This window comes from Cotesia typhae, unplaced genomic scaffold, assembly GCF_013202065.1.
Source record: "Cotesia typhae breed Kobodo isofemale line unplaced genomic scaffold, CoteBio_Ctyphae contig_48, whole genome shotgun sequence".
NCBI classification, from domain to species: Eukaryota; Metazoa; Arthropoda; class Insecta; order Hymenoptera; family Braconidae; genus Cotesia; species Cotesia typhae.
Window position 1 is genome coordinate 5,188,742 of NW_027423756.1, and position 25,801 is coordinate 5,214,542.

Below are 25,801 nucleotides of genomic sequence, written 5' to 3' on the forward strand. Positions count from 1 at the left end.
TAAAAATTACAAGTGAATATTTTTAGAAGCACTTTTTTTATTGTAATTGATATGTTAAAAAAATTTTTAATATTGACAGCTGATGGCTAACTTCAGTATTACAACAATTTTTTTAATTTGTTTGTAATAATTTTTTCAATTAAAAAAATGACATTGAAGTGAGCAGACGTCTGAAAATTTTTGATTTTTTTGATTAATTAAATTACAACTAAAAAGATATCACGTTACAGATGCCAAAACTACCTAAAAGGTAGCTTGAACCGGCGAATAAATTTCTGAAATAATCCTCAAGTTTTTAAGGTTTTAAATTTGCAAGACAATTATGCTTCAAAGTTTCCTCAATTTGCTGATATAATTAGTAACTTGTTTCATCAAGCGCTCGCTAGAAAAAAATTATTAGATAAAATTAATAAATATCCAATTTTTATATTTTTAAATGAAAATTTACCTTAACTTTGGGTGAAGGAATTTATCGGCTATTTCACAAACAATGGTTTTAAAAATTTAATTCATAAACATACTTTTTGTGATCACTGATTTAGAAAATAATTTTGTCTTTATATTTAAATAAAATATTTAAGACATTCGTTGAAAGTTTATTTTTGTATTTTATTGGAAAATTTTTTCATAATGATCTGAACTATCATTTACAAAAATTAAATTTTATGAAAATTAACTTAGCAGATAGTTGATAATTTTAAGAATTTTTGTAACAAATAAATTATGGCAAAAAAAAATTTTTTTTAAAATTGACATTTAGAAATTTTAAAAAACTAAAAATGCAATTTTTTAAAGATAATTTTTTTAGATGACATCAAAGTTAGCTGTCACTTGACAATTTTTTAATTTTCTTTAACAAAAAAATTTGTTCTTAAAAAATAATTTTTTAAAAATTGCATTTTTCATTTATTAAAATTTCTACAAGTCTATTTTTTTCAATAATTTTTTTTTGCTATAATTTATTTGTTAAAAAAAAATTAAAACAATTATGAAGTAACAGCTAAATTTAATGTCATATTTTTTAGAACAAACTTTTTTGTTAAAAAAAATTTAAAAAATGTCAAGTGACAGCTAATTTTAATGTCATTAAAATTTTTTATGGTTAACCTTTATAATTATTTCTTCTTTTTATTTCTAATCATTGGAATCAATTGAATTTATATTCGTAAGTACGCGGCTGTTTTTAATCGATACGCAACAGTCGACTTAGAATGTTGGAATTGCAGCAGTTAGCAGTAGGTATAACCTTATGTGATTCAGGGAGACGAGTTCTTAATGCCGGAGAAAATTTTTGACACGTCTTCCGGGCTGGAGTTCACTGACAGTGGCTTGGAGATCAAATAAAAAAGATAAAATTTTTGTCATTTTAATTTAAATATAATGTAGATCATTATCAATATATAACGGTGTTTTTTATTTTTTTTATTTTACACCGTTATAGTTTTTTGGAAAAAAATACTTCTAATATAATAAATAAATAAAAAAATTATAATAATAGCACAATGGCTTTTTCTGTAAATATTTCGGTGGAAGCGCCGATTGAAAATCAAATTCAAGAAATAACTTATGATGGTCAAGAGATATATCAAGCGTAAGTTTACTATTTAAATAAATTTCATAAAATTGTAATTTTAATGACTCTAAAAAATTTTATGAAAATTAGCATGACATTAAAGTTAGCTGTCACTTGACAATTTTTTTATTTTCTTTAACAAAAAAATTTGTTCTAAAAATTTATTTAAAAAAAATTGTATTTTTAATTTATTAAAATTTCTACAAGTCTATTTTTTTAATAATTTTTTTTTGCTATATTTTATTTGTTAAAAAAAAATTAAAACAATTGTAAAATGACAGCTTAGTTTAATGACATTAAAGTTAGCAACCACTTGATAATTTTTTTATTATATTTAACAAATAAATCTTTTCTGAAAAACTATTTTTAAAAAATTGCATTTATAATTTTTTAAAATTTCTAAATGTCAATTTTTTTTTTCTCATTTATTTTTGCCATAATTTATTTGTTAAAAAATTCTAAAAATTGATAAATTGCTGCAAAATTAATTCTCATCTAAATTTAATGTCATTAACTTAGATGATAGTCGATAATAATATTAAGAATTTTTGTAACAAATAAATTACAGAAAAAAAAAATTCATAAAAAAAATTGACATTTAGAAATTTAAAAAAACTACAAATGCAATTTTTTTAAAATAATTTTTTGGAGCAATTTTATTTGTTAAAAAAAATTAAAAAATTGTCAAGTGACAACTAACTTTAATGTCATAAAAATATTTATACTCTAGGCCACTCACTCTTTCGGAAAACTTGGCGAAAATCGCCCAGAGAATAGATTTCAGCAAGACGAGTACATCAGGAAGCGACGATACTAGTACTGATAAAGTAGAAAATGGAGAAAAGTCTGATAAGCAAGATTCCAAAGATTCTTTCGCGCAGCAAAATTCCCTCTGGCCATGGGATAGCGTAAGATCGAAATTGAGGTAAAATTATTAATCCAATTTAATGAATCATTCTCAAAGATGTCAACTATTCTTCACTAACAGTGTGAATGTTTATCAATAAAACAGAAATGCCTTGACTGAAGTATGTGTTTTTGCCGACGTTTTGGCAATAGCGAAAGAAAAGCGGTATCTAGTACTTGATCCAGTGCCTCAAGATCCTCCAGAGGTGAAGCCTATGGTACAAGTTTACGCCAGGAAAAAAGCGCTGGCTGGTGCTGCGAACGTATTGCTAACTGGAGTCGAGAGATTGCGAAATAGTCAAAATGAACTTGCAAGAAACAGGTCGACGCCCGATTTTCATATTGAATTATTGAGGCTAAGACAAAATTGGCGACTGAAAAAAGTATCTAACTCTATAATCGGTGATCTGAGTTATCGAACGGGTAATTATATTAATCTATATTATTAAGAGAATAAGCAAAATTTTGTGGCAAAAATATTTATATGATAAAATGGGTTTTTATGGTTAAAATTATTATCGTTGGAAAAGGCTTGACCTGGAGTTGTGCCTTTTAATAGTTTCATACCATTCTTACCAATAGTCAATTTATTATAATAAGTATTTTGGCTGCATTCGAAAAATATCTCTAGATACATAATTAAGAAATGACCTTGTATTTCGTGAACTATTGACATTTTTAAAGATGTAAGCTCATCCCGATGTTACACTCATCAAGACCTTTCATTTAAATACCCACATCATTTTTTCATATATTTATATATATTATATATATATATATGTATATATGAAAAATATATCAAAAATGCATGTGGGTACTTAAATGAAAGCTCTTGATGAGTGTAACATCAGGATGAGCTTATATCTTTAAAAACGTCAATAATTAAGAAAGTACAGTGCAATTTAACCAAATTTATTATTTAATAAAGCAAAATTTTATTTATTTATAGTTCACCATTTACTGCAGTTACAAACTGCAAGCTTGCTAATTTTCAATTATTTTTAAAATTATTGATGACAATTAACGATTACTCTTTTGACAGCTGGATCAAAGTACACTCAAACCGGAATGTTTGAGGTAACCAAAGCCGAAGACGATGAAAAAGTACCATCGAGTAGTCCTCCAGTCTCTCCGAACCCATCTGCTTCACCAGCTGCAAGTACTGCCTTAGGAGGACCTGGAACCAGTAGTGTACCTTCAGTGTCTTCACCAATAGCTCCTCCCGCAACGTCGACGCAGTCGTCATCCTCAAAAAGTTCTTCCTTACGAGTTACCATTCCCAGTGAACTCCAAGGCGTAGCGTACATAAAAGTTCTTTGTCAAAAAGACCAAGAAGATTTGTGCAGCTCCAATATAAATTTACTAACTGCAACTGTACCGAACACAAATGCTGACATGCACTGGCAACAAAAACTCGAGGCAGCTCAAAACGTATTATTTTGCAAAGAGTTGTTCAGTCAGCTGGCTAGAGAAGCGGTGCATCTCAGAGCGCCGATTCCTCATATGGTTGTCGGCAACCAAATAATGGCAACAGTACTTCCTGGAATACAGTTAATAATCGGACTGTGTCATGGAACCGGGAATGAAAAAAAACCTGCATCCTCGTCGCCACCACCAGTACACAATGCAGAGCATGATCACGTACTCGAGCATTCGCTGCATCAATTATTGCGAGAAGTTCATCATAAAAATACTCATCATCCGTTTCCTCATCCGTCTTCCGGGCCGCTAGGGCCCAGTAAACGTCGGCGTATCGCTGGACCAACCGCTGCTGATCGCTATGAATTACTGGAGATGACCAAGAGCCAGACTATTCTTGAGCAAATCATCCAGCAGGCACAGCATTTCTTCATGAGAGTGCGTACTGAGTACGTCCTGGATACAATTGCTAAAGAAGTTAAAGACCCGTTGATTGTTTCACATTGGAATGCTCTTAATTCTCCAACTCAGTCTTGTGTTAAAATAAATATTTGGACCAATTCATACGACACTGTTTGTCGGACGTCTTTGGTAGTTCATGTAGGAGAAAAGTCATTAAAGTGTGTATGCAGGGATGGAAGAGTTATGAACATGAGCTATGAGCCGCAAGAACTTAGAGATCTTATATTTTGTCAAGTAATTTGAATTTTTATTTTTTTATATTTAATTTTATAACATTTAGCTTACGCTTGATTATTTACAGATTCATCAACATCAAATTACGGCAGTACAAAATTTAGCGAAATGTATGGGCTGGCAATTTTTAGCTAACAGCTCGCACCTAGGGCTGGGAGCTGTTGAACCGCTGGGCAATGCTAGCAGCTGCATACTCGCATCGCCGATCGGTGATCGCATGATTGCCGTCAGATGCGAACCACAGAGTGGCGTGCAAGTTTCAATAGCCCACTCTCCACGAAAAGACTTCTTTCCTGGACAGCTGGTGCGTGAACGAAAGTGGGAAAACCTTGGTGGTTCTTTCAAAGAAGTCCGTTGGAAGGACATGGAGGGAAAAAATTTTTGTAATAAAATGGAATTACTTATGGCGTCGTTAACGAGTTCACAAAACTGAGAAGAATTTTTATTTAAAAATAAAAATTCTGGAAAAATTATAATAATTTGTCATTTCATTTTTTTCTTCATGTAAAATGAATTTTAAGTTATTAAAATCTCCAAAATCTTGAACGTTGTAGAAATATAATTCAATATTTACACACTTAAATATTCAACAATAATTAGTGGCTGCTATGAAAGAAATTTGAAAAGAAAAATTAAATTTTTTAAACGAAAAAATTGTTTGTTTTTAATAGTATTTAAAAGTTACTCGATCCCTTTATTATTTATAGAATATTTAATCATTTTAGTGACAGTGATTTAAGAATTTTAATCAATAAAAATAAATTTTTGAATGATGACAAATAATACTTTTATAATATTTATTATTGTTATTTAATAGAAAAATGAATTCAAATTAATTTACATTTAAACGTGAAAAGTGAGGTTTTAGTTTTATTAAGAATTTTTTTAATGAAATGTGATTTTTTATATAAAATTTATTTATGTAATTTAAATCAAAAATGTCAAAACTAAACTACAGCTTATAGCTATGTCCTTCTTGCTAAAGACTTAACATTATTTAATCAATCCAATTATGTATAGTGTATATAAAAATAATTTATCAATAAATTTTTAAAATAATATTATTTAATTATCCAATCAGAATACTTATTTCATTTTTTATAAATATTACAAATTTTTCTTTTAAAAAACTAGCAAATATTTAATGAAATTAAATGAATAAATAATGTTATTAAAATGGTAATAGGCATAAACAAGCATTGAAAAAGATTAATGATTCTTAATTACAATTTAAAGAAAATGCAAATTTGTTGATTTACAAAAAAATTTGATGATTTTTTGTTTTATTTGAATGAATTTCTGGATTAATTCTTCAAATTTATAAACTTTTTACGTAAAATTAAAAAATATTACTGATTATCAAGAACATTTTAGAATTTACTCCAATGAAATTTTAACTCAGAAAAAATGAATAAAAATTTTTTACCCTGAATTAGAAATCTCCGAGCGATTAAATTATATTAATCGAGAGATTCCTACCTATTATGTTTGCATTAATTAATGACCCAAGCTTACGCCGGGTACTACAAAAAATTATCATGTAGACTCATCAGATGTTCCCCTCCACGGAAATCTTTAGTAAAAGGCGAAAGATTTATGCGTGTTTCTGAAGGGAAACCAGAGTGACCATTATCAGTTAAAAAAAAGGATTTTAACAACTCTGAATCAAGTATACTCAAACGAACTAAAGTTACTACTTTGCGCCACCTGTTGGTTTACCTATGAAAATGATTGAAATTTATTTAATTAATTTAATGATTTAATTGGTAAAGGGAATTCAATTGAAAAATGAAACGAAGGAATATTAGCGAAAAATGTTGTATCTGTTAAGAAACGAGCTCAAGATAAAGCAAGTAAAAATAAAAAAAGTAAATGAAAAGAAATTAGACGCTAAAAGAGAATCACTTTTGAAATTTGCAGAATTACTTCAAAGAAAAATTGAAGATGGAATAACTCCAGAAGTAAAAGAAGAAATATATCAATAACTAGAGAAGAATTTATTGTTATATACAATATAAGAAGCAATGTAAAAAAGCAGAGAAACCAGTTGAAAATTTATGAAAATTAATTTAGCAGATATTTAATAAGTTTTAGAAATTTTTTAACAAATAAATCATGGCAAAAAAAATTAAAATGTAGAAATTTTAAAATATTAAAAATCCAATTTTTTATAAATAATTTTTATGTTAAATAAAATTAAAAAATGATCAAGTGACCGCTAAATTTAATGACATTGAAAATTCGGTTAAAAAAATGAAGAGATTTATATATACACAAGGTAAAAAGAATTTAGAAAACTTCCCGCTATGTACGAGTTCGAAACGCTCGAGAAATGATCTATTCCGAAGTTTTGAGCTCTTCAAGTAATATGATTTCACCAATTTTTTTTTTTTAATTTCTCAAAATCTATCGTATCGAATTGGTTCCAACTTACTTTCTTCTTCCTTACAAAGACGAGTAGCAGCGGCAACATCTGGGACAAAACCGAAAACAACAGCCGAGAAGAAATTACTTTCCAATATAATGAAGAAACCAACAAAAAAATAAATCAGTTGATTATTGTCATCCACCACTATGGTGTTAATTACTACAGAACAATTCAATGACTGTTTGTTTTGTTTTATTTTTTTTTTTTTTTTTTAATTATTTTTATTAATTAAATAATACATTTAAAAAATAATACGAAAATTTTATTTAGGACCAGTTTCTCAATCCAGGATAAAATTTTATCGAATGATGAAATATATATTTATATATTTCATATATATAAATATAGTGGCAATAATAATTTTATCCTGGATAAGATTTTATCTTGGATTCAAAAACTGATAATCAGGGACAATAAGTATTACAAAATCCTGCTATTTAAATACAATAACTGAAATGAATTGATTTAAATTATTAATCTCTTTTGATGAACGTGAAGCACTTGGAAATATTTTGTATCTTACCACCAGCAACTTTAAATGCCAGTCCCATTGTAATTATAAGTACTGTGTATGAAGACAGCAGACTATAAGTATACGCTTCGTATCTGTTTATCAGCGTCATACAGGAGACGAATAAATGAGACAAGACAACCCAGGCGATGTGTGTCCACTTTTTTTCATCAGCTGCTGAGAAAAATATCACGCCCCAGAATGTGTGCAGTAAAATGAAGCAAAGAGTCGTGGCAGCCGACATTATGAAGAAATATTCAGAGCCTTGTTTGAGACCCATCGTCCCAGGACCAACCGCATCGGCCAAAACATTCACCAGTGCAAAGGCTCCGCTCATGAAACCGAAACCTAGACCACATACGTACGCGAAAACGTGTCTGCTATTTGCCAGGTGAGCTGTTGTTACTTTTTCCAATCCTTTTTCAGCTTTTCTCAGAACCCAGTATAACAAATATCTGTAAGTAAAATCAATGGTGTTAAATATTTAGGTTGATATGGGTCAAAGGTGAAATTTGGAGTAAAATTAATGAGAATTAATTTAATGACATTAAATTTAGCTGTCACTTTACAATTGTTTTAATTTTCTTTAACAATTAAATTGAGTATAAAAAATTATTTTTAAAAAATTGTATTTGTAGTTTTTAAAAATTTTCAAATGTCAATTTTTTTTATAAATTTTTTTTTTTTATAATTTATTTGTTACAAAAATTCTTAAAATTATCAACTACTTGCTAAGTTAATTTTCATAAAAAAAAAATGAAGAAAAAAAAATAGACATGGGGAAATTTAAAAAAAAAATGCAATTTTTTAAAAATAATTTTTTGGAATACACTTGTTAGTTAAATAAAATTAAAAAATCATCAAGTGACAGTTAACTTGAATATCATGTAAAATTACCTGAAGGCTTCTTGGAATAAAACTGAAAAGACCAGACCGAACGCCAGGTAGTTCTGGAGCGGGACCACTGCATACCAGAGTATCGACGAAAACAGCAAAGATATCAGCCAGAAAAACGCACTGGCAATCAGAATAATTATTCTTATTGGCTCCGAAGATACTGTTATTGCAAACATTGCCAATGGTGGCCCAAAAGCCAGTAAAGCACATCCGAAAAAATCTGATGCTGTCATTGTTATGCTTTTATGTCAGTTTGTAAGGTTAAGTCTTAGTAAATATTTATATTTACAAATGTCAAGATAATTTAATTTAGTCTTATACTTATTGATAATTAATAGTATCACTATATTATCATTATCACATTATTGTCTTAAATAATTTATTTAAATTATTTAATTATTATAAATTGTTTTTATAAGTTGTTTAACTTTTCACTGACATCAGTTTGTTGTATACATAGTATACACTGATGAAAGTATTGTTTACAAATCGGACATATTCGTAACTAGTCGGAAAAAAAAAAATGGTAGAGGTAGATTTAAAAATATAATTATTTTCAAGACTGTCTTCATAGATTTTCTAGCAAATATAATTATACTAGAGTTTAATTAATATAAAATAAAATATAAGAAGGAGGATTATAATCATACTGCAATAAATTGCATGATCTCAAATTTATAAAATTTTATTATAACCTCAAAATGTGTTTACGTTATTTTTTAATTGCAATAAATAATTAAAATTATTAAATTATATTAAAAATGAGTTTTGAATCAACGAAAGTAGATGGTTCATGTTTTTCCATGTGTTCAGAAAAAGAACTACGCATGTAAGTATTTTTGTACATCTTCACTTTGCATGACATTAAAGTTAGCTGTCACTTGATAATGTTTTAATTTTTTTTATCAAATAAATTTGCTTCAAAAAATTATTTTAAAAAAATTGCATTTGTAGTTTTTTAAGATTTCTAGATGTCAATTTTTTTTTGCCATAATTTACTTGTTAAAAAAATTTGTAAATTAATTATTATCTGCTAAATTGATTCTCATTGAATTCAGCAGACAGCTAATTTTTGAGAATTTTTAGATTAATTTTAACTCAATGGTTGTAAAAAAAAATCTTAAAAATTGCATAGAAAAAACTTGTGAAAATTTCCATATGCATTTTTTTATACTATTTCTTTTGTAACAAATAAATTGTTTATAAATTATTAAAAAATTATCAGATGTCGGCTGAGTTTATGACATTAAAGTTAGCTGTCACTTAACAATTTTTTAATTTTCTTTAACAAAAAAAGTTGTTCTAAAAAATTGCATTTTTAATTTATTAAAATTTCTACAAGTCCATTTTTTTAATAATTTTTTTTTGCTATAATTTATTTGTTAAAGAAAATTAAAACAATTGTGAAGTGACAGCTAAATTTAATGTCATGCTAAATTCACACTCTATAGCATGGTACGAATTATTTATTAATTGTTTACATTTTTCAGGAGAGAAAGAGAAGGATTGTTGAGTATTTTGGAGATTGATGACAAAACTGGGAATAGCAAAAATAGAAAAGCAGACCCCGCGAAAGTAATCAAGTGTTATCAAAGGTCCAGTGCCGGAAAATCATTTGCTGATGAACCCAGTGAATTACGACCAGGACCAGTACTTGTACTTACCATCCAGTACTTGTTCAAAAAGTATGTTTAAAAATTTATTCCTCATTAAGTACTCATGAGATGATTTTTATGAATTAAATTTATTTTTTACAGAGTTTTGTTACGAAAAGACGTCGATTGGTCGTTAATTTATGAGTTTGCCTTCGATCGAACAAGAGCAATTAGACAGGATATGATTATTCAAAGATTAGATGCACGATGGTGTATCAGAATCTTAGAACCAATCGTTAAATTTCATATCTACGCTGGTGAAAAGTACTTAAAATTAATTAATTATTTATAATATTGAAATTGGCAGACATCTAAAAATTATTTAAGTTTTTACAACAAATCAATCATAAAAAAATATTTTTAAAAATTCGCACTGTAGAATTTTTGGTAATTGTTTACAAGTGGAGTCAACCCTATTTTGGGTCATAATTAGTTGAAAAATTAACATTTTCAAAATTTTTTTTGATTCTGCTTGTTTTTACAGCGCATTTATGATAAAAAATATGAAAGAAAAAAAAAAGATTTCGATAGCTTTTTTGCCTTCAAAAGTTGGAAAAAATTTTGGCTCATGTTTTTGGATAAAATTTCTATTTTATCTTTTTTGATAAGTACATAAAAAATGAACAATTGAAAAAAAAAAAGTTGAATTCACAATTTTATAAAAAATTTATATATTTTTTTGAAAATTTTTTAAAATTATGATAATCAATTTTTTTTTTTAAATTGTTCTTTTTTTTATGGATTAAAAAAAAATTCATCAATAAATTCAAATAGAAATTTCGTTCAAAAAAATGAAAATTAATTGTAAATATTTACCGAATTGTTTTGCTAAATATTTATCATTATAATTTAAATGTTATAAAAATTTTTAAAATTGTTAGATGTCTGCTAAATTCAGTATCATAACTAAGTATTATAACTTCTATTTTTAATATTATGTTTTCAGGATGCGCGAAAGACCTTTAAGTGAATTTGTTCCAAAATTCAATAATCAGCATTTATTAGAGTGCGTAAAGCAGTTGCTTGTACTGTACGATGACACTGATTATGCAAACGGTGCTGAGATTGATGACGGAAAAGATGCAAATGAACAATTCAAGCACAGATGTAATATTGAAGCAGTGTATCTTCTCCTTTTTTTGGGTGAACGATCGGCTCTTTCACGAGGATTGTCTCTTCCTAGTCCTTTCAGGTATAATTGATGTCGATTAATTTTTATAAAATACAATTTTCTCTCAATGGAATAAATGAAAATTATAATTACAGAAAGTCATCAGTTGTTCAGCAAGCATTGCAGATATCTCTTGCATGGTATTTAAAAAATTATGTACAAGTATGTCGCAAAGTATTTCAACTGTCTCCTTTATTTGCAATGGCTATTTCAAATAATCTCAGCTCTATTAGAAGGTAATTATTATTAATTTGGTTGATAATTATAATATGAAATTGATTCAATCAAATTTTTTTTAATGTAGGGATGCTGTGCAAATAATGAGCGCTGGATACCAGAGCAAGAATCTCGTTTATCCGATTGAAAAATTCAAAGAAATTCTACTTTACAACGATGTTAAAAAAATAACAGCGGATTGTAAACTTTTGGGTTTACAAGTAGATGATAAAAATATTCATTTTAAAAATTGGTTAAGTGATACACCATTAACAACTCCAGAGAGATTATTCAATGAAACTCACCTTGATGAGCTTTTACCAGATATTATTTTTGAGTAAAAAGAAATAAATGTTATTTTGTATCAAAAAACTTGTACGATTTTTATTGTAAAAAAAAAAAACTATATACATGAAAAAGCGTTTAGAAAAATAATTAAGTGATAATAGAAATTTGAGGCGTAAATTTACTGTGAATCACTGGAAGAACTGCTGGATGAGTCGGTCGACATAACTTCAACGTCTTCATTTTCCTGTTTGTGAGTATTGATCGGCACACTTCCTTGTCCAGCACCTCCACTCATTGTAATATTCATTGATTCTCCGGACGGGTGCCAGGCAAATTGATTTGCTAAAGACGCAGGTGGTTCTATTATCAAAAAATTTTCCAAGTAAGCGATTGAAGAAAAAAAAAAAAAAAAGCATTATAAATAATATTTATGAAATATACTAGCAAACTTGGAGTCACTATGTGACTGCCGAAATTTGTAAACTGTAAATAAACAAAATTTTGCTTTATTAAATAATAACTTTTGTTAAATTGCACTGTACTTTTTTAATTATTGACGTTTTTAAAGATATAAGCTCATCCTGATGTTACACTCATCAAGAGCTTTCATTTGAGTACCCACATGCATTTTTGATATATTTTTCATATATACATATATATATAATATATATAAATATATGAAAAAATGATGTGGGTACTTAAATGAAAGGTCTTGATGAGTGTAACATCGGGATGAGCTGACATCTTTAAAAATGTCAATAGTTCACGAAATACAAGGTCATTTTTTAATTATGTATCTAGAGATAGAGCATTTTCGAATGCAGCCTAAATACTTATCATCATAAATTGACTATTGGTGAGAATGATATAAAACTATGAAAAGGCACAACTCTAGGTCAAGACTTTGCCAACGATGCCAAATTTAACCATCAAAGCCCATTTTATCATATAAATACACTGGCCACAAAATTTTGCTTATTCTCTGAATAATATAGATAATAACCTGGGTGACTTCCAGTACCACTGCCTGCACCAGCTCTGTGTAAGTCAGCCGGCATTCCTGAATGAGATCCGAGTAATGAACCATTGAGAGGTAAATCGCTAAGACGTCCTAGGTATCCCAGTCTCATTTCGATGTCTGTTAAAAATATAAAAATAATTAATTGCCACTTAAAAACTCAGATAAAAACATAAGTTTTATTTACCAGTTGGATACGGCCGCCTGGGATCACCTTGTTGCCAAGTCAAAGGGGCGCAAACAGCATTTGAAGCACTGATTCTATGAGCAAATTTAATAAGCTCCTCAGAAGGTACTGGCTTTTTATTAGCCTGCGCAATTGACTCGAGTTTCTGCTTGGCTTGATAAATAGCTGTCGCCAAAATTTGTTCAGCTTCCTTCAGTTGACGCTGCAGCTGCTGAATATCTTGGTCCTGTTTGTCGACCTCAGCTTTGAGAGCTTCCATTTTAATATTTATTTTTTCTTGCTCAGCAGCCTGCTTGAGCATTGACTTCAAATCATTGTTTTTAGCGACCAACAATTGCACCAGCTGACCGTATTCTGTCCCTGATAATTTAAGATGCTTCTGAGCTATTGTGTTCTCAATCATCTCCCTGAAAACAAGTAAATTTTAATACATAATTTTATTTATAAATAATACTGAAGTTAGCGGTCAGTTGTCAATTTAAAAAATTTTTTAAACAAATTAATTACAATAAAAAATTGCTTCTAAAAATTTTCATTTGTAATTTTTATTAATTTTCAAAATGCTGAAGTTAGCGGCCAGCAGTCAATTTTAAAAATTTTTTTAACAAATCAATTACAATAAAAAATGCTTCTAAAAATTTACACTTATAATTTTTATTAATTTTCACATGTGAAACTTTTTAATTAAATTTTTTTTAAATAATTTATTTGCTACAAAATTTTAAAAAAATTTGTAATATCTGTCAACTTCAGTGTTATATTTATAACCAAAATAAATTGGATTATATTTACTTACTTGGCAATTAGCTCCATGTCATCAATCAGCGACAATAAAATTTGACGAGTGCTTTTATTGGTAGTCATAATGACTCGGGTAAATATAAAATAATTTAATTAATAATTATAATTACAATAATGAATAATAACACTAAAAATTATTTTTTTACATTATAAACTCACAACACAAGCTAAACACAACCTATTAGCGATCATTATCACAAATTTACCATTACCAACATTGAAAATGCATAATACTGAAGTTAGCAATCAGCTGTTAATTTAAAAAATTTTTTTAATAAATCATTTACAATTAAAAAAAGCTTCTAAAAATTTTCACTTGTAATTTTTATTAATTTTTTTTTATCATAATTTAATTGCTATAAATATTTAAAAAAATTTTTATATCTGTCAACTTCAGTATCATGAAAATTAAGTTAGCCGACATCTAAAAATTTTAAGAATTTTTTTTTATTGGAAAATTCATTACAAAAAAATTGAAAAAAATTTCCATTATTAAAAAACTTGAAAAACTATAAGTGCAATTTTTTAAAAATATTTTTTAGTTCCAATTTAATAAATAAAAAAATTCAAAACGTCAGCTAACTTTATTGTTGTAAATGTAGGTTACTGTATTAACATGTCACACGAAGACTCGCAGGACGAATAAGCCGAAAATAGCCGAAGCTGATTCTTTGGCTACCTTGATTTAAATCAATAGGAAGTTGATAATTGCGCCAGTAGCGAGGACATTATGGAGGGTAGAGGTAAGGAGGACCATCTAGTATGGGGAATCAGTTGAAAAAGTGTCCACCAGTAAACAGCAAATTATGATTCAAAAAATTGCCAAAGTGGCTCTAGTGTAGCAAAAGGACGTAATAATTTAATATTTTTTGTGACTTTTGTAGCGAGGAGAAATGCAATATTTAAAACCTAAACTACTTACGTAGTTGAATGTAATTAAGTAAATATAACCTATAAAACTGCTAAAATAATACAGATAGCGATTTGATTGTTTTAAAATTTTTATAGGTACATTTTTTTTTTTTTGTAATTTCATTGTTGTTAATTTTAATAAAATAAGTGTAATAATAATGGGAAAGCTTTGCTCAGTGAAAAGTTGTTCAAGTGGACGTAAATTAAAAAATAACGGAATTGATATATCTCAACCTCTATCATTTTTTCGCCCAACAGTATGTATAATAAATTTTTATTAATTATTTAACAATAGCGAAGTAAACAGTTAAATAACTTTTTAATTTTTATAATAAAAGAAAATTATACAAAAAGTTGATTAAAAAAATTAAAGTCTTAATGTTTTTTGGAAAATATTGACATTATTATTATTGATGGATGAAAAATATTAAAAAAATGTAACATGTTCCTAATAATACTTAATAATTTAGGCAATTAATATTTTTTGTTTATATCAACTTCTAGACTCTGGAAAAATTGAATAAATGGAATACAGCTTTAGGCACTACAATGAAAACAACTGACTATATTTGTCATTTACATTTTAAAGAGGAGGACATAAAAATGTACGAAACGTTCAACATTAACGGGGAGATCACGATTTTTCCAACAGGTAAAAAAACATTACGAGATACAGCTCTGCCAACGGTCGAACATCAGTTTCTCTCTGTAGCCATACATGACGTTGAAGGAAATGTTATAAATCAACTACAAAAACCGAGTTCTAACCATAATAAATCTGAAGAAAAATTAAAACATGAAGATAAATCTAAACAACAAGAACTATTAGCTGATCAGAGAGTCTCTGATAGAGTTATGGATATGATTACACAAAGTAAACACGATTTAGACATAGTGCAGTTGAATGAAGAAACTCATACTGATCAACAAAATGATAAAGAACCTGAAGTCACTTCTCAGCCAACCGAGAATTCTGAACCGCAAGTGGAAAATTCTTCAATTGATGAAGATCATGATTATAATGAGGCAGTAACCAGTGATGCCGTGCAATCATACATTGCGGGTTACATAAGTCGCAAATTGCAAAAAATTGTGAAGTGTTCAGATTGCTTACAAAATATTCATATGAATCCAAGAGATGGCCAACGATTACATAAAAACGATGTAATTCTGAAAATGGATTTATATGGTATAATTAGAGAAGTGTGTTTTAAGAGCTGTAAGCAAAAATTTGACAAACCTAGAAACCATTACTCAAATATCAGATGAACTTAAAAAAGAGTACTTGATAAAAGTTGGGTGCTTTATTCATGAAAAAGAATTAACTGTTAAGATTATTGACATTTATATTGTAATGCGAGCGCATTTTTTAGCGAAATCAGAAAATAAGCGCTACGACGCAGCAAAAACGAAAACAAAAATGAATAGAAAAAATGCAAAATTAATTTCTTGAATGTACGACTTATTTTTAAAGAAAAAATGTTATACTATATGTTATATAATGTTAAAAAATTAATCAATAAATAACTTTTATCTTGTTATAAAATCCCTGATTTAAAAAAATCATTCAAATGGATTCAGAAATTTTTTCGTTGAATTTTATCAAATACGTTTCCATTTTTCTTTATCGACAGGGCTTTTGGGTAACAAATTGGTTTATTTGAATTAATTATTAATTTTATTTTATTCCTGATTGATTTTAATGTAAATAATGAACATTTTTGTAAAAAGCGCGGTTACAAAGAGGAAGTCTTTCTTTCCTTTTTTAATCTAGTATCCTACTCTAATTATTTGTGGCGCTATTTTTAAATACTTTCCACTTGCTACAGTGGCGTCATCTTAATTTGCTGTTTTCCGTGGACACTTTGATATATAGAGATGGTTCTCCTTACCTCTACCCTCCATAGAGGACATGAAAGCTCCCTTAAGTTGGCGGGGGAAAGTCAACTTTTTGCAAATTTTTTTTGCTAATTCGATTGTTCGTCGTTTGTTCTTTAATGTTTGATTAAATTTAGCACCTTGAAGTTCCGTCATAGATGTTATTAACTCTTCTTCATCGTTTAGTTTTTGATGTAATAAAAAGAACATTGTTCTACACGCTTATTATTATTATTATTATTATTATTATTATTATTTATTATGTTGTATTACATATTCAACAATCCGAGTAAATTTATCCAATGTTCGCGCATGCGCAGCAATATTTATTTGAACATGTGCAAAGGAGCGTGGGTGTAATGATATTAAAAAATTGATTATAAAAAAAAATACGATCGAACAAACGTTTTTTTTAATCGAACAAACAAGAATTCATCAAAATAGATAAAAAAAAAAAAAGTTTAAATAGTTGAATTTTAAGAGCCAGGTTCAGATGGGATTTTAAATAATTATTTAAAAAAAACAATTATCGAAAAAACGCTAAATTTAATCAAACACTAAAGAACAAACGACGAACAATCGAATTAGCAAAAAAAATTTGCAAAAAGTTGACTTTCCCCCGCCAACTTAAGGGAGCTGGACATGAAAAGACACCGGGATAGTTCACATTCTTCTCACATCTCTCTGCCCCTCCCGCTTTTGTGATATTTTATCCAACATCCTGTATCCGCAGCCGCTCTATACAGTTTTTATCTTCCACAGCGTTCTCTATCATTCCCTCGCTATATATTGATTAATTTGGAGTTTAAGGTACATATCTTTATTCTATTGTTGTTGCAATTATTTATATTTATTTTATTAGTAATCTATGAGAAAATAAATTACATCAGTAGATTATTTACTGTAAATTTATTTAAGATATTTACGTATAACTCGTTTACATCTACGTTGTGATTTGTGATAATTTTGACGACTCGTATTGTCATTTTGGTTTTTCTCCTCTAGTAACTAATAATAATAATAACAATAGTAGCAGTAGAAAATAAAAAAAAAAAGTTTTTTTTTTAATAATAATTTTTCTGTATATTTTAGTAATTATTATTTTATTTTTCCAGATTAAATAAAAAGTATAAAAATAAATAGCTTGCATTGTAGTGAGAAAAAAAAATAATAATAATGACGCCGGAGGGTTATACGCGAGTGTACGTTGGCGGTCTGACTGAAACGATTAAGAAGGAAGATTTACAAACAGAGTTTGAAAAATTTGGGAAGCTAAATAAAGTATGGGTAGCGTTTAACCCGCCAGGTTTTGCATTTATTGAATTTTTGCGGGTGGACGAAGCTGAATTGGCTTGCAATAGCATGAATGGAACCGAAATATTGGGAACAAAGTTGAGAGTTGAAATTTCCCGTGGTCCCGGTCGGAGTAGAAATAGAGGCGGCGGCGGTGGCGGTGGCGGGGGTGGGTTCAGAGGCCAATCTGGCGGCGGCAGAGGCGGTTTCGGTGGGTCACGTAGATCTTACGGCGGTGGTGGTGCCGGTGGTGGTTATCACCGTGATAACAACTCGTACGGTAATCAAGGCGGCAATAGTAATAGCTATCACTCAGGCAGGGCGGGTGGTGGTGGTCCGAAATACAGCAGTAGAGGAAGATACGGAGGCGACAACAATTACTCCGGAGGAAGAAACAATTCTGGTTACATGGCCGGTGGTAATTCTTACTCCCAAGGATACAACAATTCGTCTGGCAACGGCGATGCTTCTGTTGACTATTATAATAGAAGAAATAAGGATTCCTCAGGAGCTTCCTCTAGATACCGCAATCGGTCACCGGCTGGACGCGGCAGGTATACGTCCAATACAAAAATAATATTATCTCTAATTATCATTTTATTATTCAATGTTTTTATCAAAAGATCTTTTTTAAATTATATTTATTTTACAATTACCCAGTTTTTAACGAGCAGTCATTTAATTACTGCTATTTTATTCTGCCTTTGTTTAATTAACTTTGAAATATTTATTTTAAAAACGTCTTTGCACCTACGAATGCATGTGGATATTACTTGATATACATTATAAGTACTTTAAACTGTCTTCTTAATCTTCGAATAGCAAAATATGGGTACTCAAAATACTACGTGTGAAATTAAAAAAAAATCCTTGTACGCTTCAATGTTCACAGTCATCGTCATCTTCGTGAATGCACGTAAAAGAGTTTCACCTGCGAGTTCTACGTTGCCACTGCAATAAGAGTGGCAAATAATTATAAATCATCAACTTCTTGCTTGCCCCCTCGATGACTACCACTACCACCCGTTGTTCTGGCCAATCTACACAGCTACGTGTATATATACAAAAAAAGAAAGAAAAAAAAAAAACAAAAAAAAAAATTAATGATACAGATATTATTGTAACAACAATCTAATCAATTAATTAAGTTAATTATATACATAATTAGTCGTACGGTGTATGTTACACTTTCTTAAAAATCTATTTTTCATATTACGTTTATTCCATTAAACATTCATCTTATACTTTTTTTCGTAGTTATACCTTACACTTATCTCTTTGCCTTTAAGGGTAAAACAAATCTAGAATCACATTTTTAATACGCCAAAATTAAGAGAATTTTATAAAAAAAAAAAATCTAATAAAAATAAAAAAAAAAAATATCAATGCTTATTAGTCGAAAAAAAAATTTAATTAAATGACTATTAATTACCGTCCATTTACCTCGATGCCTAAATTATCTTCTGACGAATTAATGAAAATTTTTAAATAAACTTTTTATTTTAAATTGTACAAAATTTATAGAGTAGTTAATAATAATAATAATTTATAATCATTTAATAGTAGCTAGTAACGCAGATCTTCTTTCTGTGTTTTGAAAAAGTGCTCGAACTAGCTGTTTGACTTGACTCGCCGAAAACTCGCGTGCTAGAGGACCTTTGCCGTCTGCCCAGCGTTTCTCAATGTCTTTCAGCGAAGCCTCAAGTACTTTTATCAATTCCAACATTTTTTGCCACTTTTTAACATAGCGATTGACCGAATTTTCTTCCTGTAAAAATTAGTAACCAAGCCGGTAAATAATTTTTTTTTTTTTTTTTTAAATAAGGTAAGTAATTGTAGATCAGATAGGTAAATTACCGAAAAAATTAATGGAGCTCTCTTGACAACCATGTTAAAAAGATTTACAAGCTCAGTAGCTGCGTCGGCTGATATGTCTTCCAGTATAGTCACTTTGCAAATTAAATCTTCGATCATTGAGTTCAATATGCAGCCAAGTGTTTTGTGATAGACGTTTATTGGCAGTACATTAAACCAAACCGTTTTTAACAACTCCAATTGTCGGATGCATTGTCTCAATGCACGCTCAACTCCCGATGACGAGGGCAATTGATTTTGAGCCAATTGAGATAATCCTAGTGTAATTAATTTTATACTTTATTAATCAATAATTTACTATTAAATAATTTAATAAATAATTAACTAACATACCTGAATCTTTGATAATATCTGTTATTATACCACGTTGATATTTAACATGATTGAGGAAAGTTTGAGAGCCGATATTTCTTAATTTTAATGTTAAATCAACGTATGTAATATTGTGATTTTTTAATTTTTGTAATTTTGCTTTATACTCATGACCCAGTGTCATTAAATTATGAGCCAGGTACATGCAGTTGTTATGAAATAATGCTGTAAAATTAATTTTTCAATTAAACATTAAATTACAACTACAGTAAAGCTTTTATAAGAAAAAAATTTTGTTTTACACAACGTACCAACTTGTTGAGGAATAGTTTCTAAAAATTTTTTATGATATTCAGGTACTGTCCAAACATAATGCTCAATAACATTGCGACTAGTGTAGTATAATTTAGCAGCAGCAGCAGTTGAATTTTCCGAATTAAGTACCGCTTCATTAAGAATATCATGTATAAGTTGCAATAGCTCTCTAGCACTGGCACTTATTTGACAAGCCGGTAAAATAAATGTATTTTTATTTAAATGACGTTCAGTTTGTGCATTTATAAGCGTACAATTAACTACTTCATCGGACTCTCTTTCCAATTTTTCATTAACACGGGGATCATGCTTGAAAGAATCATGCAAATTTTTTTTGACAAACTGACTGGCTTTTACTAAAAATTCCTGGCATATTTTATCAATATACAATTTATCTATATCTTTAATATAGTTAGAAATAACTAATTGTTCTTGAGTAATAAAACCTGTAATAAACGATCGAATAAATAAACATTAATTTAATTTTTATTAAATTGTTTGATTGTAAATACTGCACCTATCTCTCCCAAGTATTCTTCAAATTCGTGAATGTCATCCTCAATACTTTTAAAATTATTCAATTCAACGCTTGAGCTGGGAATAATATCATTTATACAATTGTTTAGCAAATATTCTGATAATTGTGTCCACAAGTGCTCATTCAGGCGGTTTATAAACATTTTATCATCGATAACAACATTTAAATGCTGATAAATAAATTGAAACAGCATTTTTAAATTATGTAAAATGAATTTATACGACGGTAGTTCTTTTTTCTCATTAGAAGTTACGACATTGAAGACTTTCTCATCGAGAACAAACACTGAACACTCGGCGCTAATTATTGGTTTAATTATTAACTTGATTAATTTATTAGAAAAGTGCTCGAGACACAATGGAAGTTCTGACAAGTAGTGTAGAGCTTGTATAATATTTTTTATTTCATCAGGATCGCAATCAATCGTCAGGCTCACGCTACTGGTATCATTACTAGTCTTGGAGTTTTTATCATCATCATCGCTGACTGCCCAGATAACGTGTTCCTCCCAGAGTTTCAGTACGATCGACAAAAGAGATCTGTACGTAAGCTGGTAATTCTCTTTGATCGCCGAGTAGATGCTCAGCATCTGTAAATCATCATGAGACTCTTCGTCCGTCAGCAGAACAACTATTTTTTGCAATACTCTAGCCGCTTCAACGTAGTCTTTATTTTGCCGCAGTTTGTCAACCGACTTGGTAAACTGTTCAAGCTCCAGCAACTTTGCAGACAAGTAAAGACTCGAATTGCACGCGATCAACGCTTGAGACAAATTTTTTAACTCTTTTATTGACCCAGATAATTCAACTTTTATCTAAAAAATTAAATCAGTGTAAAAATATGTTGAAAATAAAAAAATTAATTCAATTACCTGATCGTCAATCTTTGATTTCAAGAGTCCTATTTCTTCAATGAGTTTCCGACTTTTATCAACCAAAACGTAGTCATTTTGGAGGGTTGGTAAAAAATTTATATAATTATCTTCAATAAATTCTTTCACGTCACTTTTTAACTTAACTATTTTTTTTTCTATCTCATTCACCTTCTTTTTCAATTCAATAGCATTCATTTTGCCTGTAATTAAAAATAACATTATTAATTAATATTGCGTTTAATGTAAGACTTGAAAATCGGTGTTTTTAATTAATAAAGATGAGTAGTTAATATTTTAAACCTGTTACCTGATCCAATTCTTGAAGAATGTTCCATTTTTTATTATTATTATTATTTCACCCCAATATTTTTCGGTATGAGGTCTCATACTATCAGAAAAATCTTAGGTGAAAATACAAAAATTAAAAGTTATTTCGACAATTTTTAATAATATTAAAGTTAGCCGATATTTTTTATTTTTTTATTTTTTTTCATTCATTAAATTAAACCTAAAAAATAACACTTAGGTTGACAGATATTAAAAAATTTTTTGGAATTTTATAGCAATTAAATTATTTGAAAAAATTTAATTAAAAAGTTTCACATGTGAAAATTAATAAAAATTACAATTGAAAATTTTTAGAAGCATTTTTTTATTGAATTGAATTTGTTAAAAAAATTTTTTTAATTTTAACTAAAATATATTTTTAAAAAATTGCACTTATAGTTTTTCACAAGTGAAAAATTTTTTTATTTTTTTTTGTAATAATTTTTTAAATAAAAAAAAAAGATCTAAAAATTTTTAGATGTCGACTAACTTAATCTTCGTCAATTTTTGTTAGAAAATATGTAAAGATGTAATTAATAAATAATAATAATAAAAAATTGAACATTCTTCAAGAATTGAATCGGGTAACAAGCTTAAAATATTAACTATCTATCTTTTTTAATAATTAATAATTTTAATTAATAAATATATTTACCTGTTGAATCTGTGAGCAAAACATCAATTACTAAAGAACTCATTTTTCTAAGAAAATAAATATAAATATTATCCTACTATCAAACATCAAACACTCTGTACACGAGTACATTTATTTTTAAGGTTAAAATCTCATTTGTTTGTTTGTTGATAAAGTAGGAAGTAAGTTCAATTAAAAATAAAAAATGACATTAAATTTAGCTGTCACTTCACAATTGTTTTAATTTTTTTTTTTAACAAATAAATTATAATAAAAAAAATTTACTTGTAGAAATTTTAATAAATTAAAAATGCAATTTTTTAAAAATAATTTTTTAGAACAAATTTTTTTGTTAAAGAAAATTAAAAAATTGTCAAGTGACAGCTAACTTTAATGTCATAAATAAAATATAGAGAAAAATTATTTATTAAGAAATGTTTGTTTTTATACATAAAAATTATTCACATTTTGTATTACTATTCGGGGAATAAGATGCTGTGGAGGAGAGCCTCTCTAATAAAATAATCAACTCGCAATGTTTAGTGTTAGGAAACATATCAACAGGTATAGCTTTGATTGGTACGAAAGGCTCACCGAGGTACTGTTTGGAAACAGGACGGGCTAGATCAACTAGATTCATCATAGCCGCTTTAGGGTCACACGATACATACAGAATTTTAGATACTTTTTTAGTTTTACGGAGCGACAATACAGCTTGATGATGGAGTCCAGCCCTAGGAGGATCGACAACAGCGATTATATTTTCCTTGATCGTCCTTTGGATGACAGCTTTCAGCAGAGATTCTGCTTTCCCTACGAAAAATTCGCAATTGTCGATGTTATTTTGCTTGGCATTTTCCTTGGCGTCTTTAATCGCGTCGCCAATTATCTCAATGCCCAAAACTTCCGCGCAGTGTTTTGCAAAGCAAAGGCCTATAGTTCCAGTTCCGCAGCAAATGTCCAGAAGAGACGTGTTTTCTTTATCACATTGCGCTAAATCAATAGCGGCTTGGTAAAGTATTTCAGCACCTTGAGCATTTATTTGGAAGAATGCTTGAGGTGATATTCGAAATTTCAAACCCATCAACGACTCTTCAATGTGTAATGAACCGCTCAAATGTTTAATTGGCCCATTTCTCTCTTGCGGACGATTTCCTCCGTCAGAATATCTGCAAAAATTATCAGTAGTTAAATTATCAATCAATATAAAGGCTTAAAAAATTTTATTTTCAAATTTAACTCACGATCCGCCCATCATCTGGACGTACAACGAAGTGACCTGAGCTTCTTTACCATCACTTTCTTCAAAGAAATTTATTATTTTGGCAACTAAATCGTCGAAAGAAATATCAACTGGTAAATTCTTGGGATAAGTTCCAATAATCAGCATTAAATGGCCTAGACGAGTAACTCGAATAGTAACTTGGCTCCAAAATCCTTTGTGATTCACTGGATCATAGACATCTAGCTGAGATTCTCGAACAAATTTTTGAAATACTCTTACAGCGATTTTCATTCTTTCAGGAATGTGGCACAAGTGATTAATTGGTCCCACAGTTGTTGATCCAGCAGCGTAACTGGACATTCTAAAGCCAATTAAAATTTCGTTATCTTCATTTTTACCTAAAAGTTAAAAAGTACAATAATTATTTCTGTTGTTTTGAGGGGAGCGTTACATGAAGAGGAAAAAAAAAAAATTATTCAGGAAATTGGACAAAATTGGTAAACGCAGATGATTGATTCCGCGACGTTTGAGCCATTTTATTTGGCCTTTTTCAGACGTCTCAATTCATGAAAATATTTAAAAAATTAAAATTAAATTACCTATCGTAAATTCGCATTTATTCCTATATCCATTAGTTTCTTCAGCACTTAAAATTGGTTTCAACTCACAAATTAATCCATCATTAAAAGCTCGTTGTTTTTCAATCCACCCAGTTAATCCGCTATTATTCCTAGCAATTAATTGCCCAAGTTTGGCAATGATCGATCTCATCTCACTTTGTTTCATACTCAACTAGAAAAAAAATAATTCTACTCAATATAACTCAAATATTTCAACTGTTAATAATGAAAATTACCTGTTTTTCATAAGGAACATCCCAAAGAGGAATTGTAGTAGATTTTATTTGATCAAGCACCGAAATAATTTCTTCCTTTTGTTCTTGATCATTATCATCATCATTGGTTTTCAATTTTTTACAATTTTTTTCGTCAGCTTCCAATTTCCGCTTGATAAAAGGATCTGGAGCGGCTTTTGCTTTCTGTTTAATAAAGATAAGAAATTGTAAATGATATCAAAAGTATTAAAATTAAATGAAAATCAATTTAGCAGACATTTGATAATTTTAAGAATTTTTAAAATAAATAAATTGTGACAAAAAAGAAGTAGAAAAAAAAATTGACATGTAGAAATTTTAAAAAATAAAAAATGCAATTTTTTAAAAAATATTTTTTGGAAACAATCTATTTGTTGAATAAAACTAAAAAATGGTTAAGTGACTGCTAACTTGAATGTCATAAAATTAAAAATTTTAAACTTACTTTGGCAGTAAGCTGACAATTTTTCCAAACCATCCCATCGATAGTTTTCAGCCCATGCTCCCGTGCCTCTTCATTGCGAAAATTAACAAAGATCCAATTGAGCTTATTATTTAAGGGTTTTATCTTACAAGTTTGCAATCCAAGTTTTTCATTGAATAATTTTTTAACTTGCTTTATTCCAAAATATTTTGGCAGTCCAGAAACGAGTATTTTAAATTTCTCCGATGTAAAATCTTCTCTTTCAAGATAAGCGTAAGGATTATTTAATTCATCGTTTTCTTCAACATTGTTTAGCTTTTCCTCACAATCTTCAGCCGCGTCAGTCATTTTTGAACTTTATTATAAAAAATCAACCAATGTGTACAAGTATACCCTCGTGTATTACTATTTAAGAATTTGAGGTTATGTATATTTATTTATTCAATTTATTATTATTATTATCATCATCATCATTATTATTATTAGAGGAAAATGGCCGGTAATTTTATTTCAAGGTCATTGTTTCAAATATTTCTAACTTTTTCCCACGACTG

The 25,801-nt window shown here is 28.7% G+C and overlaps 8 protein-coding genes and 1 non-coding gene across 9 annotated transcripts; 4 read left to right on the plus strand and 5 right to left on the minus strand.

Moving 5' to 3' along the window:
* Positions 1-1,066: 1,066 nt before the first annotated feature.
* Positions 1,067-5,538, plus strand: Med17 (mediator complex subunit 17). Its single transcript, XM_074245883.1, has 5 exons — positions 1,067-1,591; positions 2,304-2,498; positions 2,586-2,902; positions 3,522-4,594; positions 4,662-5,538. The coding sequence occupies exons 1-5, from the start codon at positions 1,503-1,505 to the stop codon at positions 5,025-5,027; spliced, it is 2,040 nt and encodes a 679-aa protein (XP_074101984.1). The 5' UTR covers positions 1,067-1,502; the 3' UTR covers positions 5,028-5,538.
* A 558-nt stretch (positions 5,539-6,096) lies between these two features.
* Positions 6,097-6,220, minus strand: LOC141530277 (U5 spliceosomal RNA). Its single transcript, XR_012479737.1, has one exon. It is a non-coding gene; the product is annotated as a U5 spliceosomal RNA (small nuclear RNA).
* A 1,239-nt stretch (positions 6,221-7,459) lies between these two features.
* On the minus strand, positions 7,460-8,868 carry Aph-1 (gamma-secretase subunit Aph-1). The gene is made up of 2 exons (XM_074246007.1): positions 8,431-8,868; positions 7,460-7,988 (listed from the first exon to the last, which is right to left on the minus strand). The coding sequence occupies exons 1-2, from the start codon at positions 8,661-8,663 to the stop codon at positions 7,496-7,498; spliced, it is 726 nt and encodes a 241-aa protein (XP_074102108.1). The 5' UTR covers positions 8,664-8,868; the 3' UTR covers positions 7,460-7,495.
* A 54-nt stretch (positions 8,869-8,922) lies between these two features.
* On the plus strand, positions 8,923-11,833 carry LOC141529356 (germinal-center associated nuclear protein). Its single transcript, XM_074245860.1, has 6 exons — positions 8,923-9,259; positions 9,921-10,115; positions 10,188-10,349; positions 11,032-11,277; positions 11,352-11,492; positions 11,561-11,833. Exons 1-6 carry the CDS (start codon positions 9,192-9,194, stop codon positions 11,811-11,813), a joined length of 1,065 nt encoding a protein of 354 aa, XP_074101961.1. The 5' UTR covers positions 8,923-9,191; the 3' UTR covers positions 11,814-11,833.
* Positions 11,827-13,949, minus strand: Med4 (mediator complex subunit 4). The gene is made up of 4 exons (XM_074245861.1): positions 13,762-13,949; positions 12,966-13,372; positions 12,764-12,898; positions 11,827-12,120 (listed from the first exon to the last, which is right to left on the minus strand). The coding sequence occupies exons 1-4, from the start codon at positions 13,827-13,829 to the stop codon at positions 11,939-11,941; spliced, it is 792 nt and encodes a 263-aa protein (XP_074101962.1). The 5' UTR covers positions 13,830-13,949; the 3' UTR covers positions 11,827-11,938.
* Positions 13,950-14,388: 439 nt separating this feature from the next.
* On the plus strand, positions 14,389-16,224 carry LOC141529504 (uncharacterized). The gene is made up of 2 exons (XM_074246052.1): positions 14,389-14,935; positions 15,183-16,224. Exons 1-2 carry the CDS (start codon positions 14,837-14,839, stop codon positions 15,945-15,947), a joined length of 864 nt encoding a protein of 287 aa, XP_074102153.1. The 5' UTR covers positions 14,389-14,836; the 3' UTR covers positions 15,948-16,224.
* A 1,002-nt stretch (positions 16,225-17,226) lies between these two features.
* Positions 17,227-18,979, plus strand: Rsf1 (Repressor splicing factor 1). The gene is made up of 3 exons (XM_074246338.1): positions 17,227-17,366; positions 17,672-18,403; positions 18,742-18,979. Exons 2-3 carry the CDS (start codon positions 17,733-17,735, stop codon positions 18,767-18,769), a joined length of 699 nt encoding a protein of 232 aa, XP_074102439.1. The 5' UTR covers positions 17,227-17,366; positions 17,672-17,732; the 3' UTR covers positions 18,770-18,979.
* Positions 18,980-19,324: 345 nt separating this feature from the next.
* Zw10 (Zeste-white 10 kinetochore protein) lies at positions 19,325-22,862 on the minus strand. Its single transcript, XM_074246337.1, has 7 exons — positions 22,746-22,862; positions 21,761-21,963; positions 20,869-21,703; positions 20,348-20,797; positions 20,058-20,261; positions 19,707-19,981; positions 19,325-19,617 (listed from the first exon to the last, which is right to left on the minus strand). The coding sequence occupies exons 1-7, from the start codon at positions 22,786-22,788 to the stop codon at positions 19,402-19,404; spliced, it is 2,226 nt and encodes a 741-aa protein (XP_074102438.1). The 5' UTR covers positions 22,789-22,862; the 3' UTR covers positions 19,325-19,401.
* A 272-nt stretch (positions 22,863-23,134) lies between these two features.
* Positions 23,135-25,664, minus strand: LOC141530256 (tRNA (uracil-5-)-methyltransferase homolog A). Its single transcript, XM_074247283.1, has 5 exons — positions 25,269-25,664; positions 24,806-24,988; positions 24,549-24,741; positions 23,969-24,347; positions 23,135-23,893 (listed from the first exon to the last, which is right to left on the minus strand). The coding sequence occupies exons 1-5, from the start codon at positions 25,593-25,595 to the stop codon at positions 23,182-23,184; spliced, it is 1,794 nt and encodes a 597-aa protein (XP_074103384.1). The 5' UTR covers positions 25,596-25,664; the 3' UTR covers positions 23,135-23,181.
* Positions 25,665-25,801: the final 137 nt, after the last annotated feature.

Excerpts from the sequence above, each read along its gene's own strand:
- LOC141529504 (XM_074246052.1), top strand. The coding sequence starts at position 14,837 with ATGGGAAAGCTTTGCTCAGTGAAAAGTTGTTCAAGTGGACGTAAATTA. Across the intron at positions 14,936-15,182 it reads TATCATTTTTTCGCCCAACA|ACTCTGGAAAAATTGAATAA; the intron begins GTATGTATAATA and ends ATCAACTTCTAG.
- Zw10 (XM_074246337.1), bottom strand. The coding sequence starts at position 22,788 with ATGAGTTCTTTAGTAATTGATGTTTTGCTCACAGATTCAACAG. Across the intron at positions 20,798-20,868 it reads AGAATACTTGGGAGAGATAG|GTTTTATTACTCAAGAACAA; the intron begins GTGCAGTATTTA and ends CGTTTATTACAG. Across the intron at positions 19,618-19,706 it reads GAGCTCCATTAATTTTTTCG|GAAGAAAATTCGGTCAATCG; the intron begins GTAATTTACCTA and ends TAATTTTTACAG.
- LOC141530256 (XM_074247283.1), bottom strand. The coding sequence starts at position 25,595 with ATGACTGACGCGGCTGAAGATTGTGAGGAAAAGCTAAACAATGTTGAA. Across the intron at positions 24,348-24,548 it reads TAAATGCGAATTTACGATAG|GTAAAAATGAAGATAACGAA; the intron begins GTAATTTAATTT and ends TTTAACTTTTAG. Across the intron at positions 23,894-23,968 it reads GTCCAGATGATGGGCGGATC|ATATTCTGACGGAGGAAATC; the intron begins GTGAGTTAAATT and ends TAATTTTTGCAG.
- Med4 (XM_074245861.1), bottom strand. The coding sequence starts at position 13,829 with ATGACTACCAATAAAAGCACTCGTCAAATTTTATTGTCGCTGATTGAT. Across the intron at positions 13,373-13,761 it reads GACATGGAGCTAATTGCCAA|GGAGATGATTGAGAACACAA; the intron begins GTAAGTAAATAT and ends ACTTGTTTTCAG. Across the intron at positions 12,121-12,763 it reads TGGTACTGGAAGTCACCCAG|AACCACCTGCGTCTTTAGCA; the intron begins GTTATTATCTAT and ends TTTTGATAATAG.
- Rsf1 (XM_074246338.1), top strand. The coding sequence starts at position 17,733 with ATGACGCCGGAGGGTTATACGCGAGTGTACGTTGGCGGTCTGACTGAA. Across the intron at positions 18,404-18,741 it reads TCACCGGCTGGACGCGGCAG|TCATCGTCATCTTCGTGAAT; the intron begins GTATACGTCCAA and ends CAATGTTCACAG.
- Med17 (XM_074245883.1), top strand. The coding sequence starts at position 1,503 with ATGGCTTTTTCTGTAAATATTTCGGTGGAAGCGCCGATTGAAAATCAA. Across the intron at positions 1,592-2,303 it reads GGTCAAGAGATATATCAAGC|GCCACTCACTCTTTCGGAAA; the intron begins GTAAGTTTACTA and ends TTTATACTCTAG. Across the intron at positions 2,499-2,585 it reads AGCGTAAGATCGAAATTGAG|AAATGCCTTGACTGAAGTAT; the intron begins GTAAAATTATTA and ends TCAATAAAACAG.
- LOC141529356 (XM_074245860.1), top strand. The coding sequence starts at position 9,192 with ATGAGTTTTGAATCAACGAAAGTAGATGGTTCATGTTTTTCCATGTGT. Across the intron at positions 10,116-10,187 it reads ATCCAGTACTTGTTCAAAAA|AGTTTTGTTACGAAAAGACG; the intron begins GTATGTTTAAAA and ends TATTTTTTACAG. Across the intron at positions 11,278-11,351 it reads TCTCTTCCTAGTCCTTTCAG|AAAGTCATCAGTTGTTCAGC; the intron begins GTATAATTGATG and ends TTATAATTACAG.
- Aph-1 (XM_074246007.1), bottom strand. The coding sequence starts at position 8,663 with ATGACAGCATCAGATTTTTTCGGATGTGCTTTACTGGCTTTTGGGCCA. Across the intron at positions 7,989-8,430 it reads TTATTCCAAGAAGCCTTCAG|ATATTTGTTATACTGGGTTC; the intron begins GTAATTTTACAT and ends TTTTACTTACAG.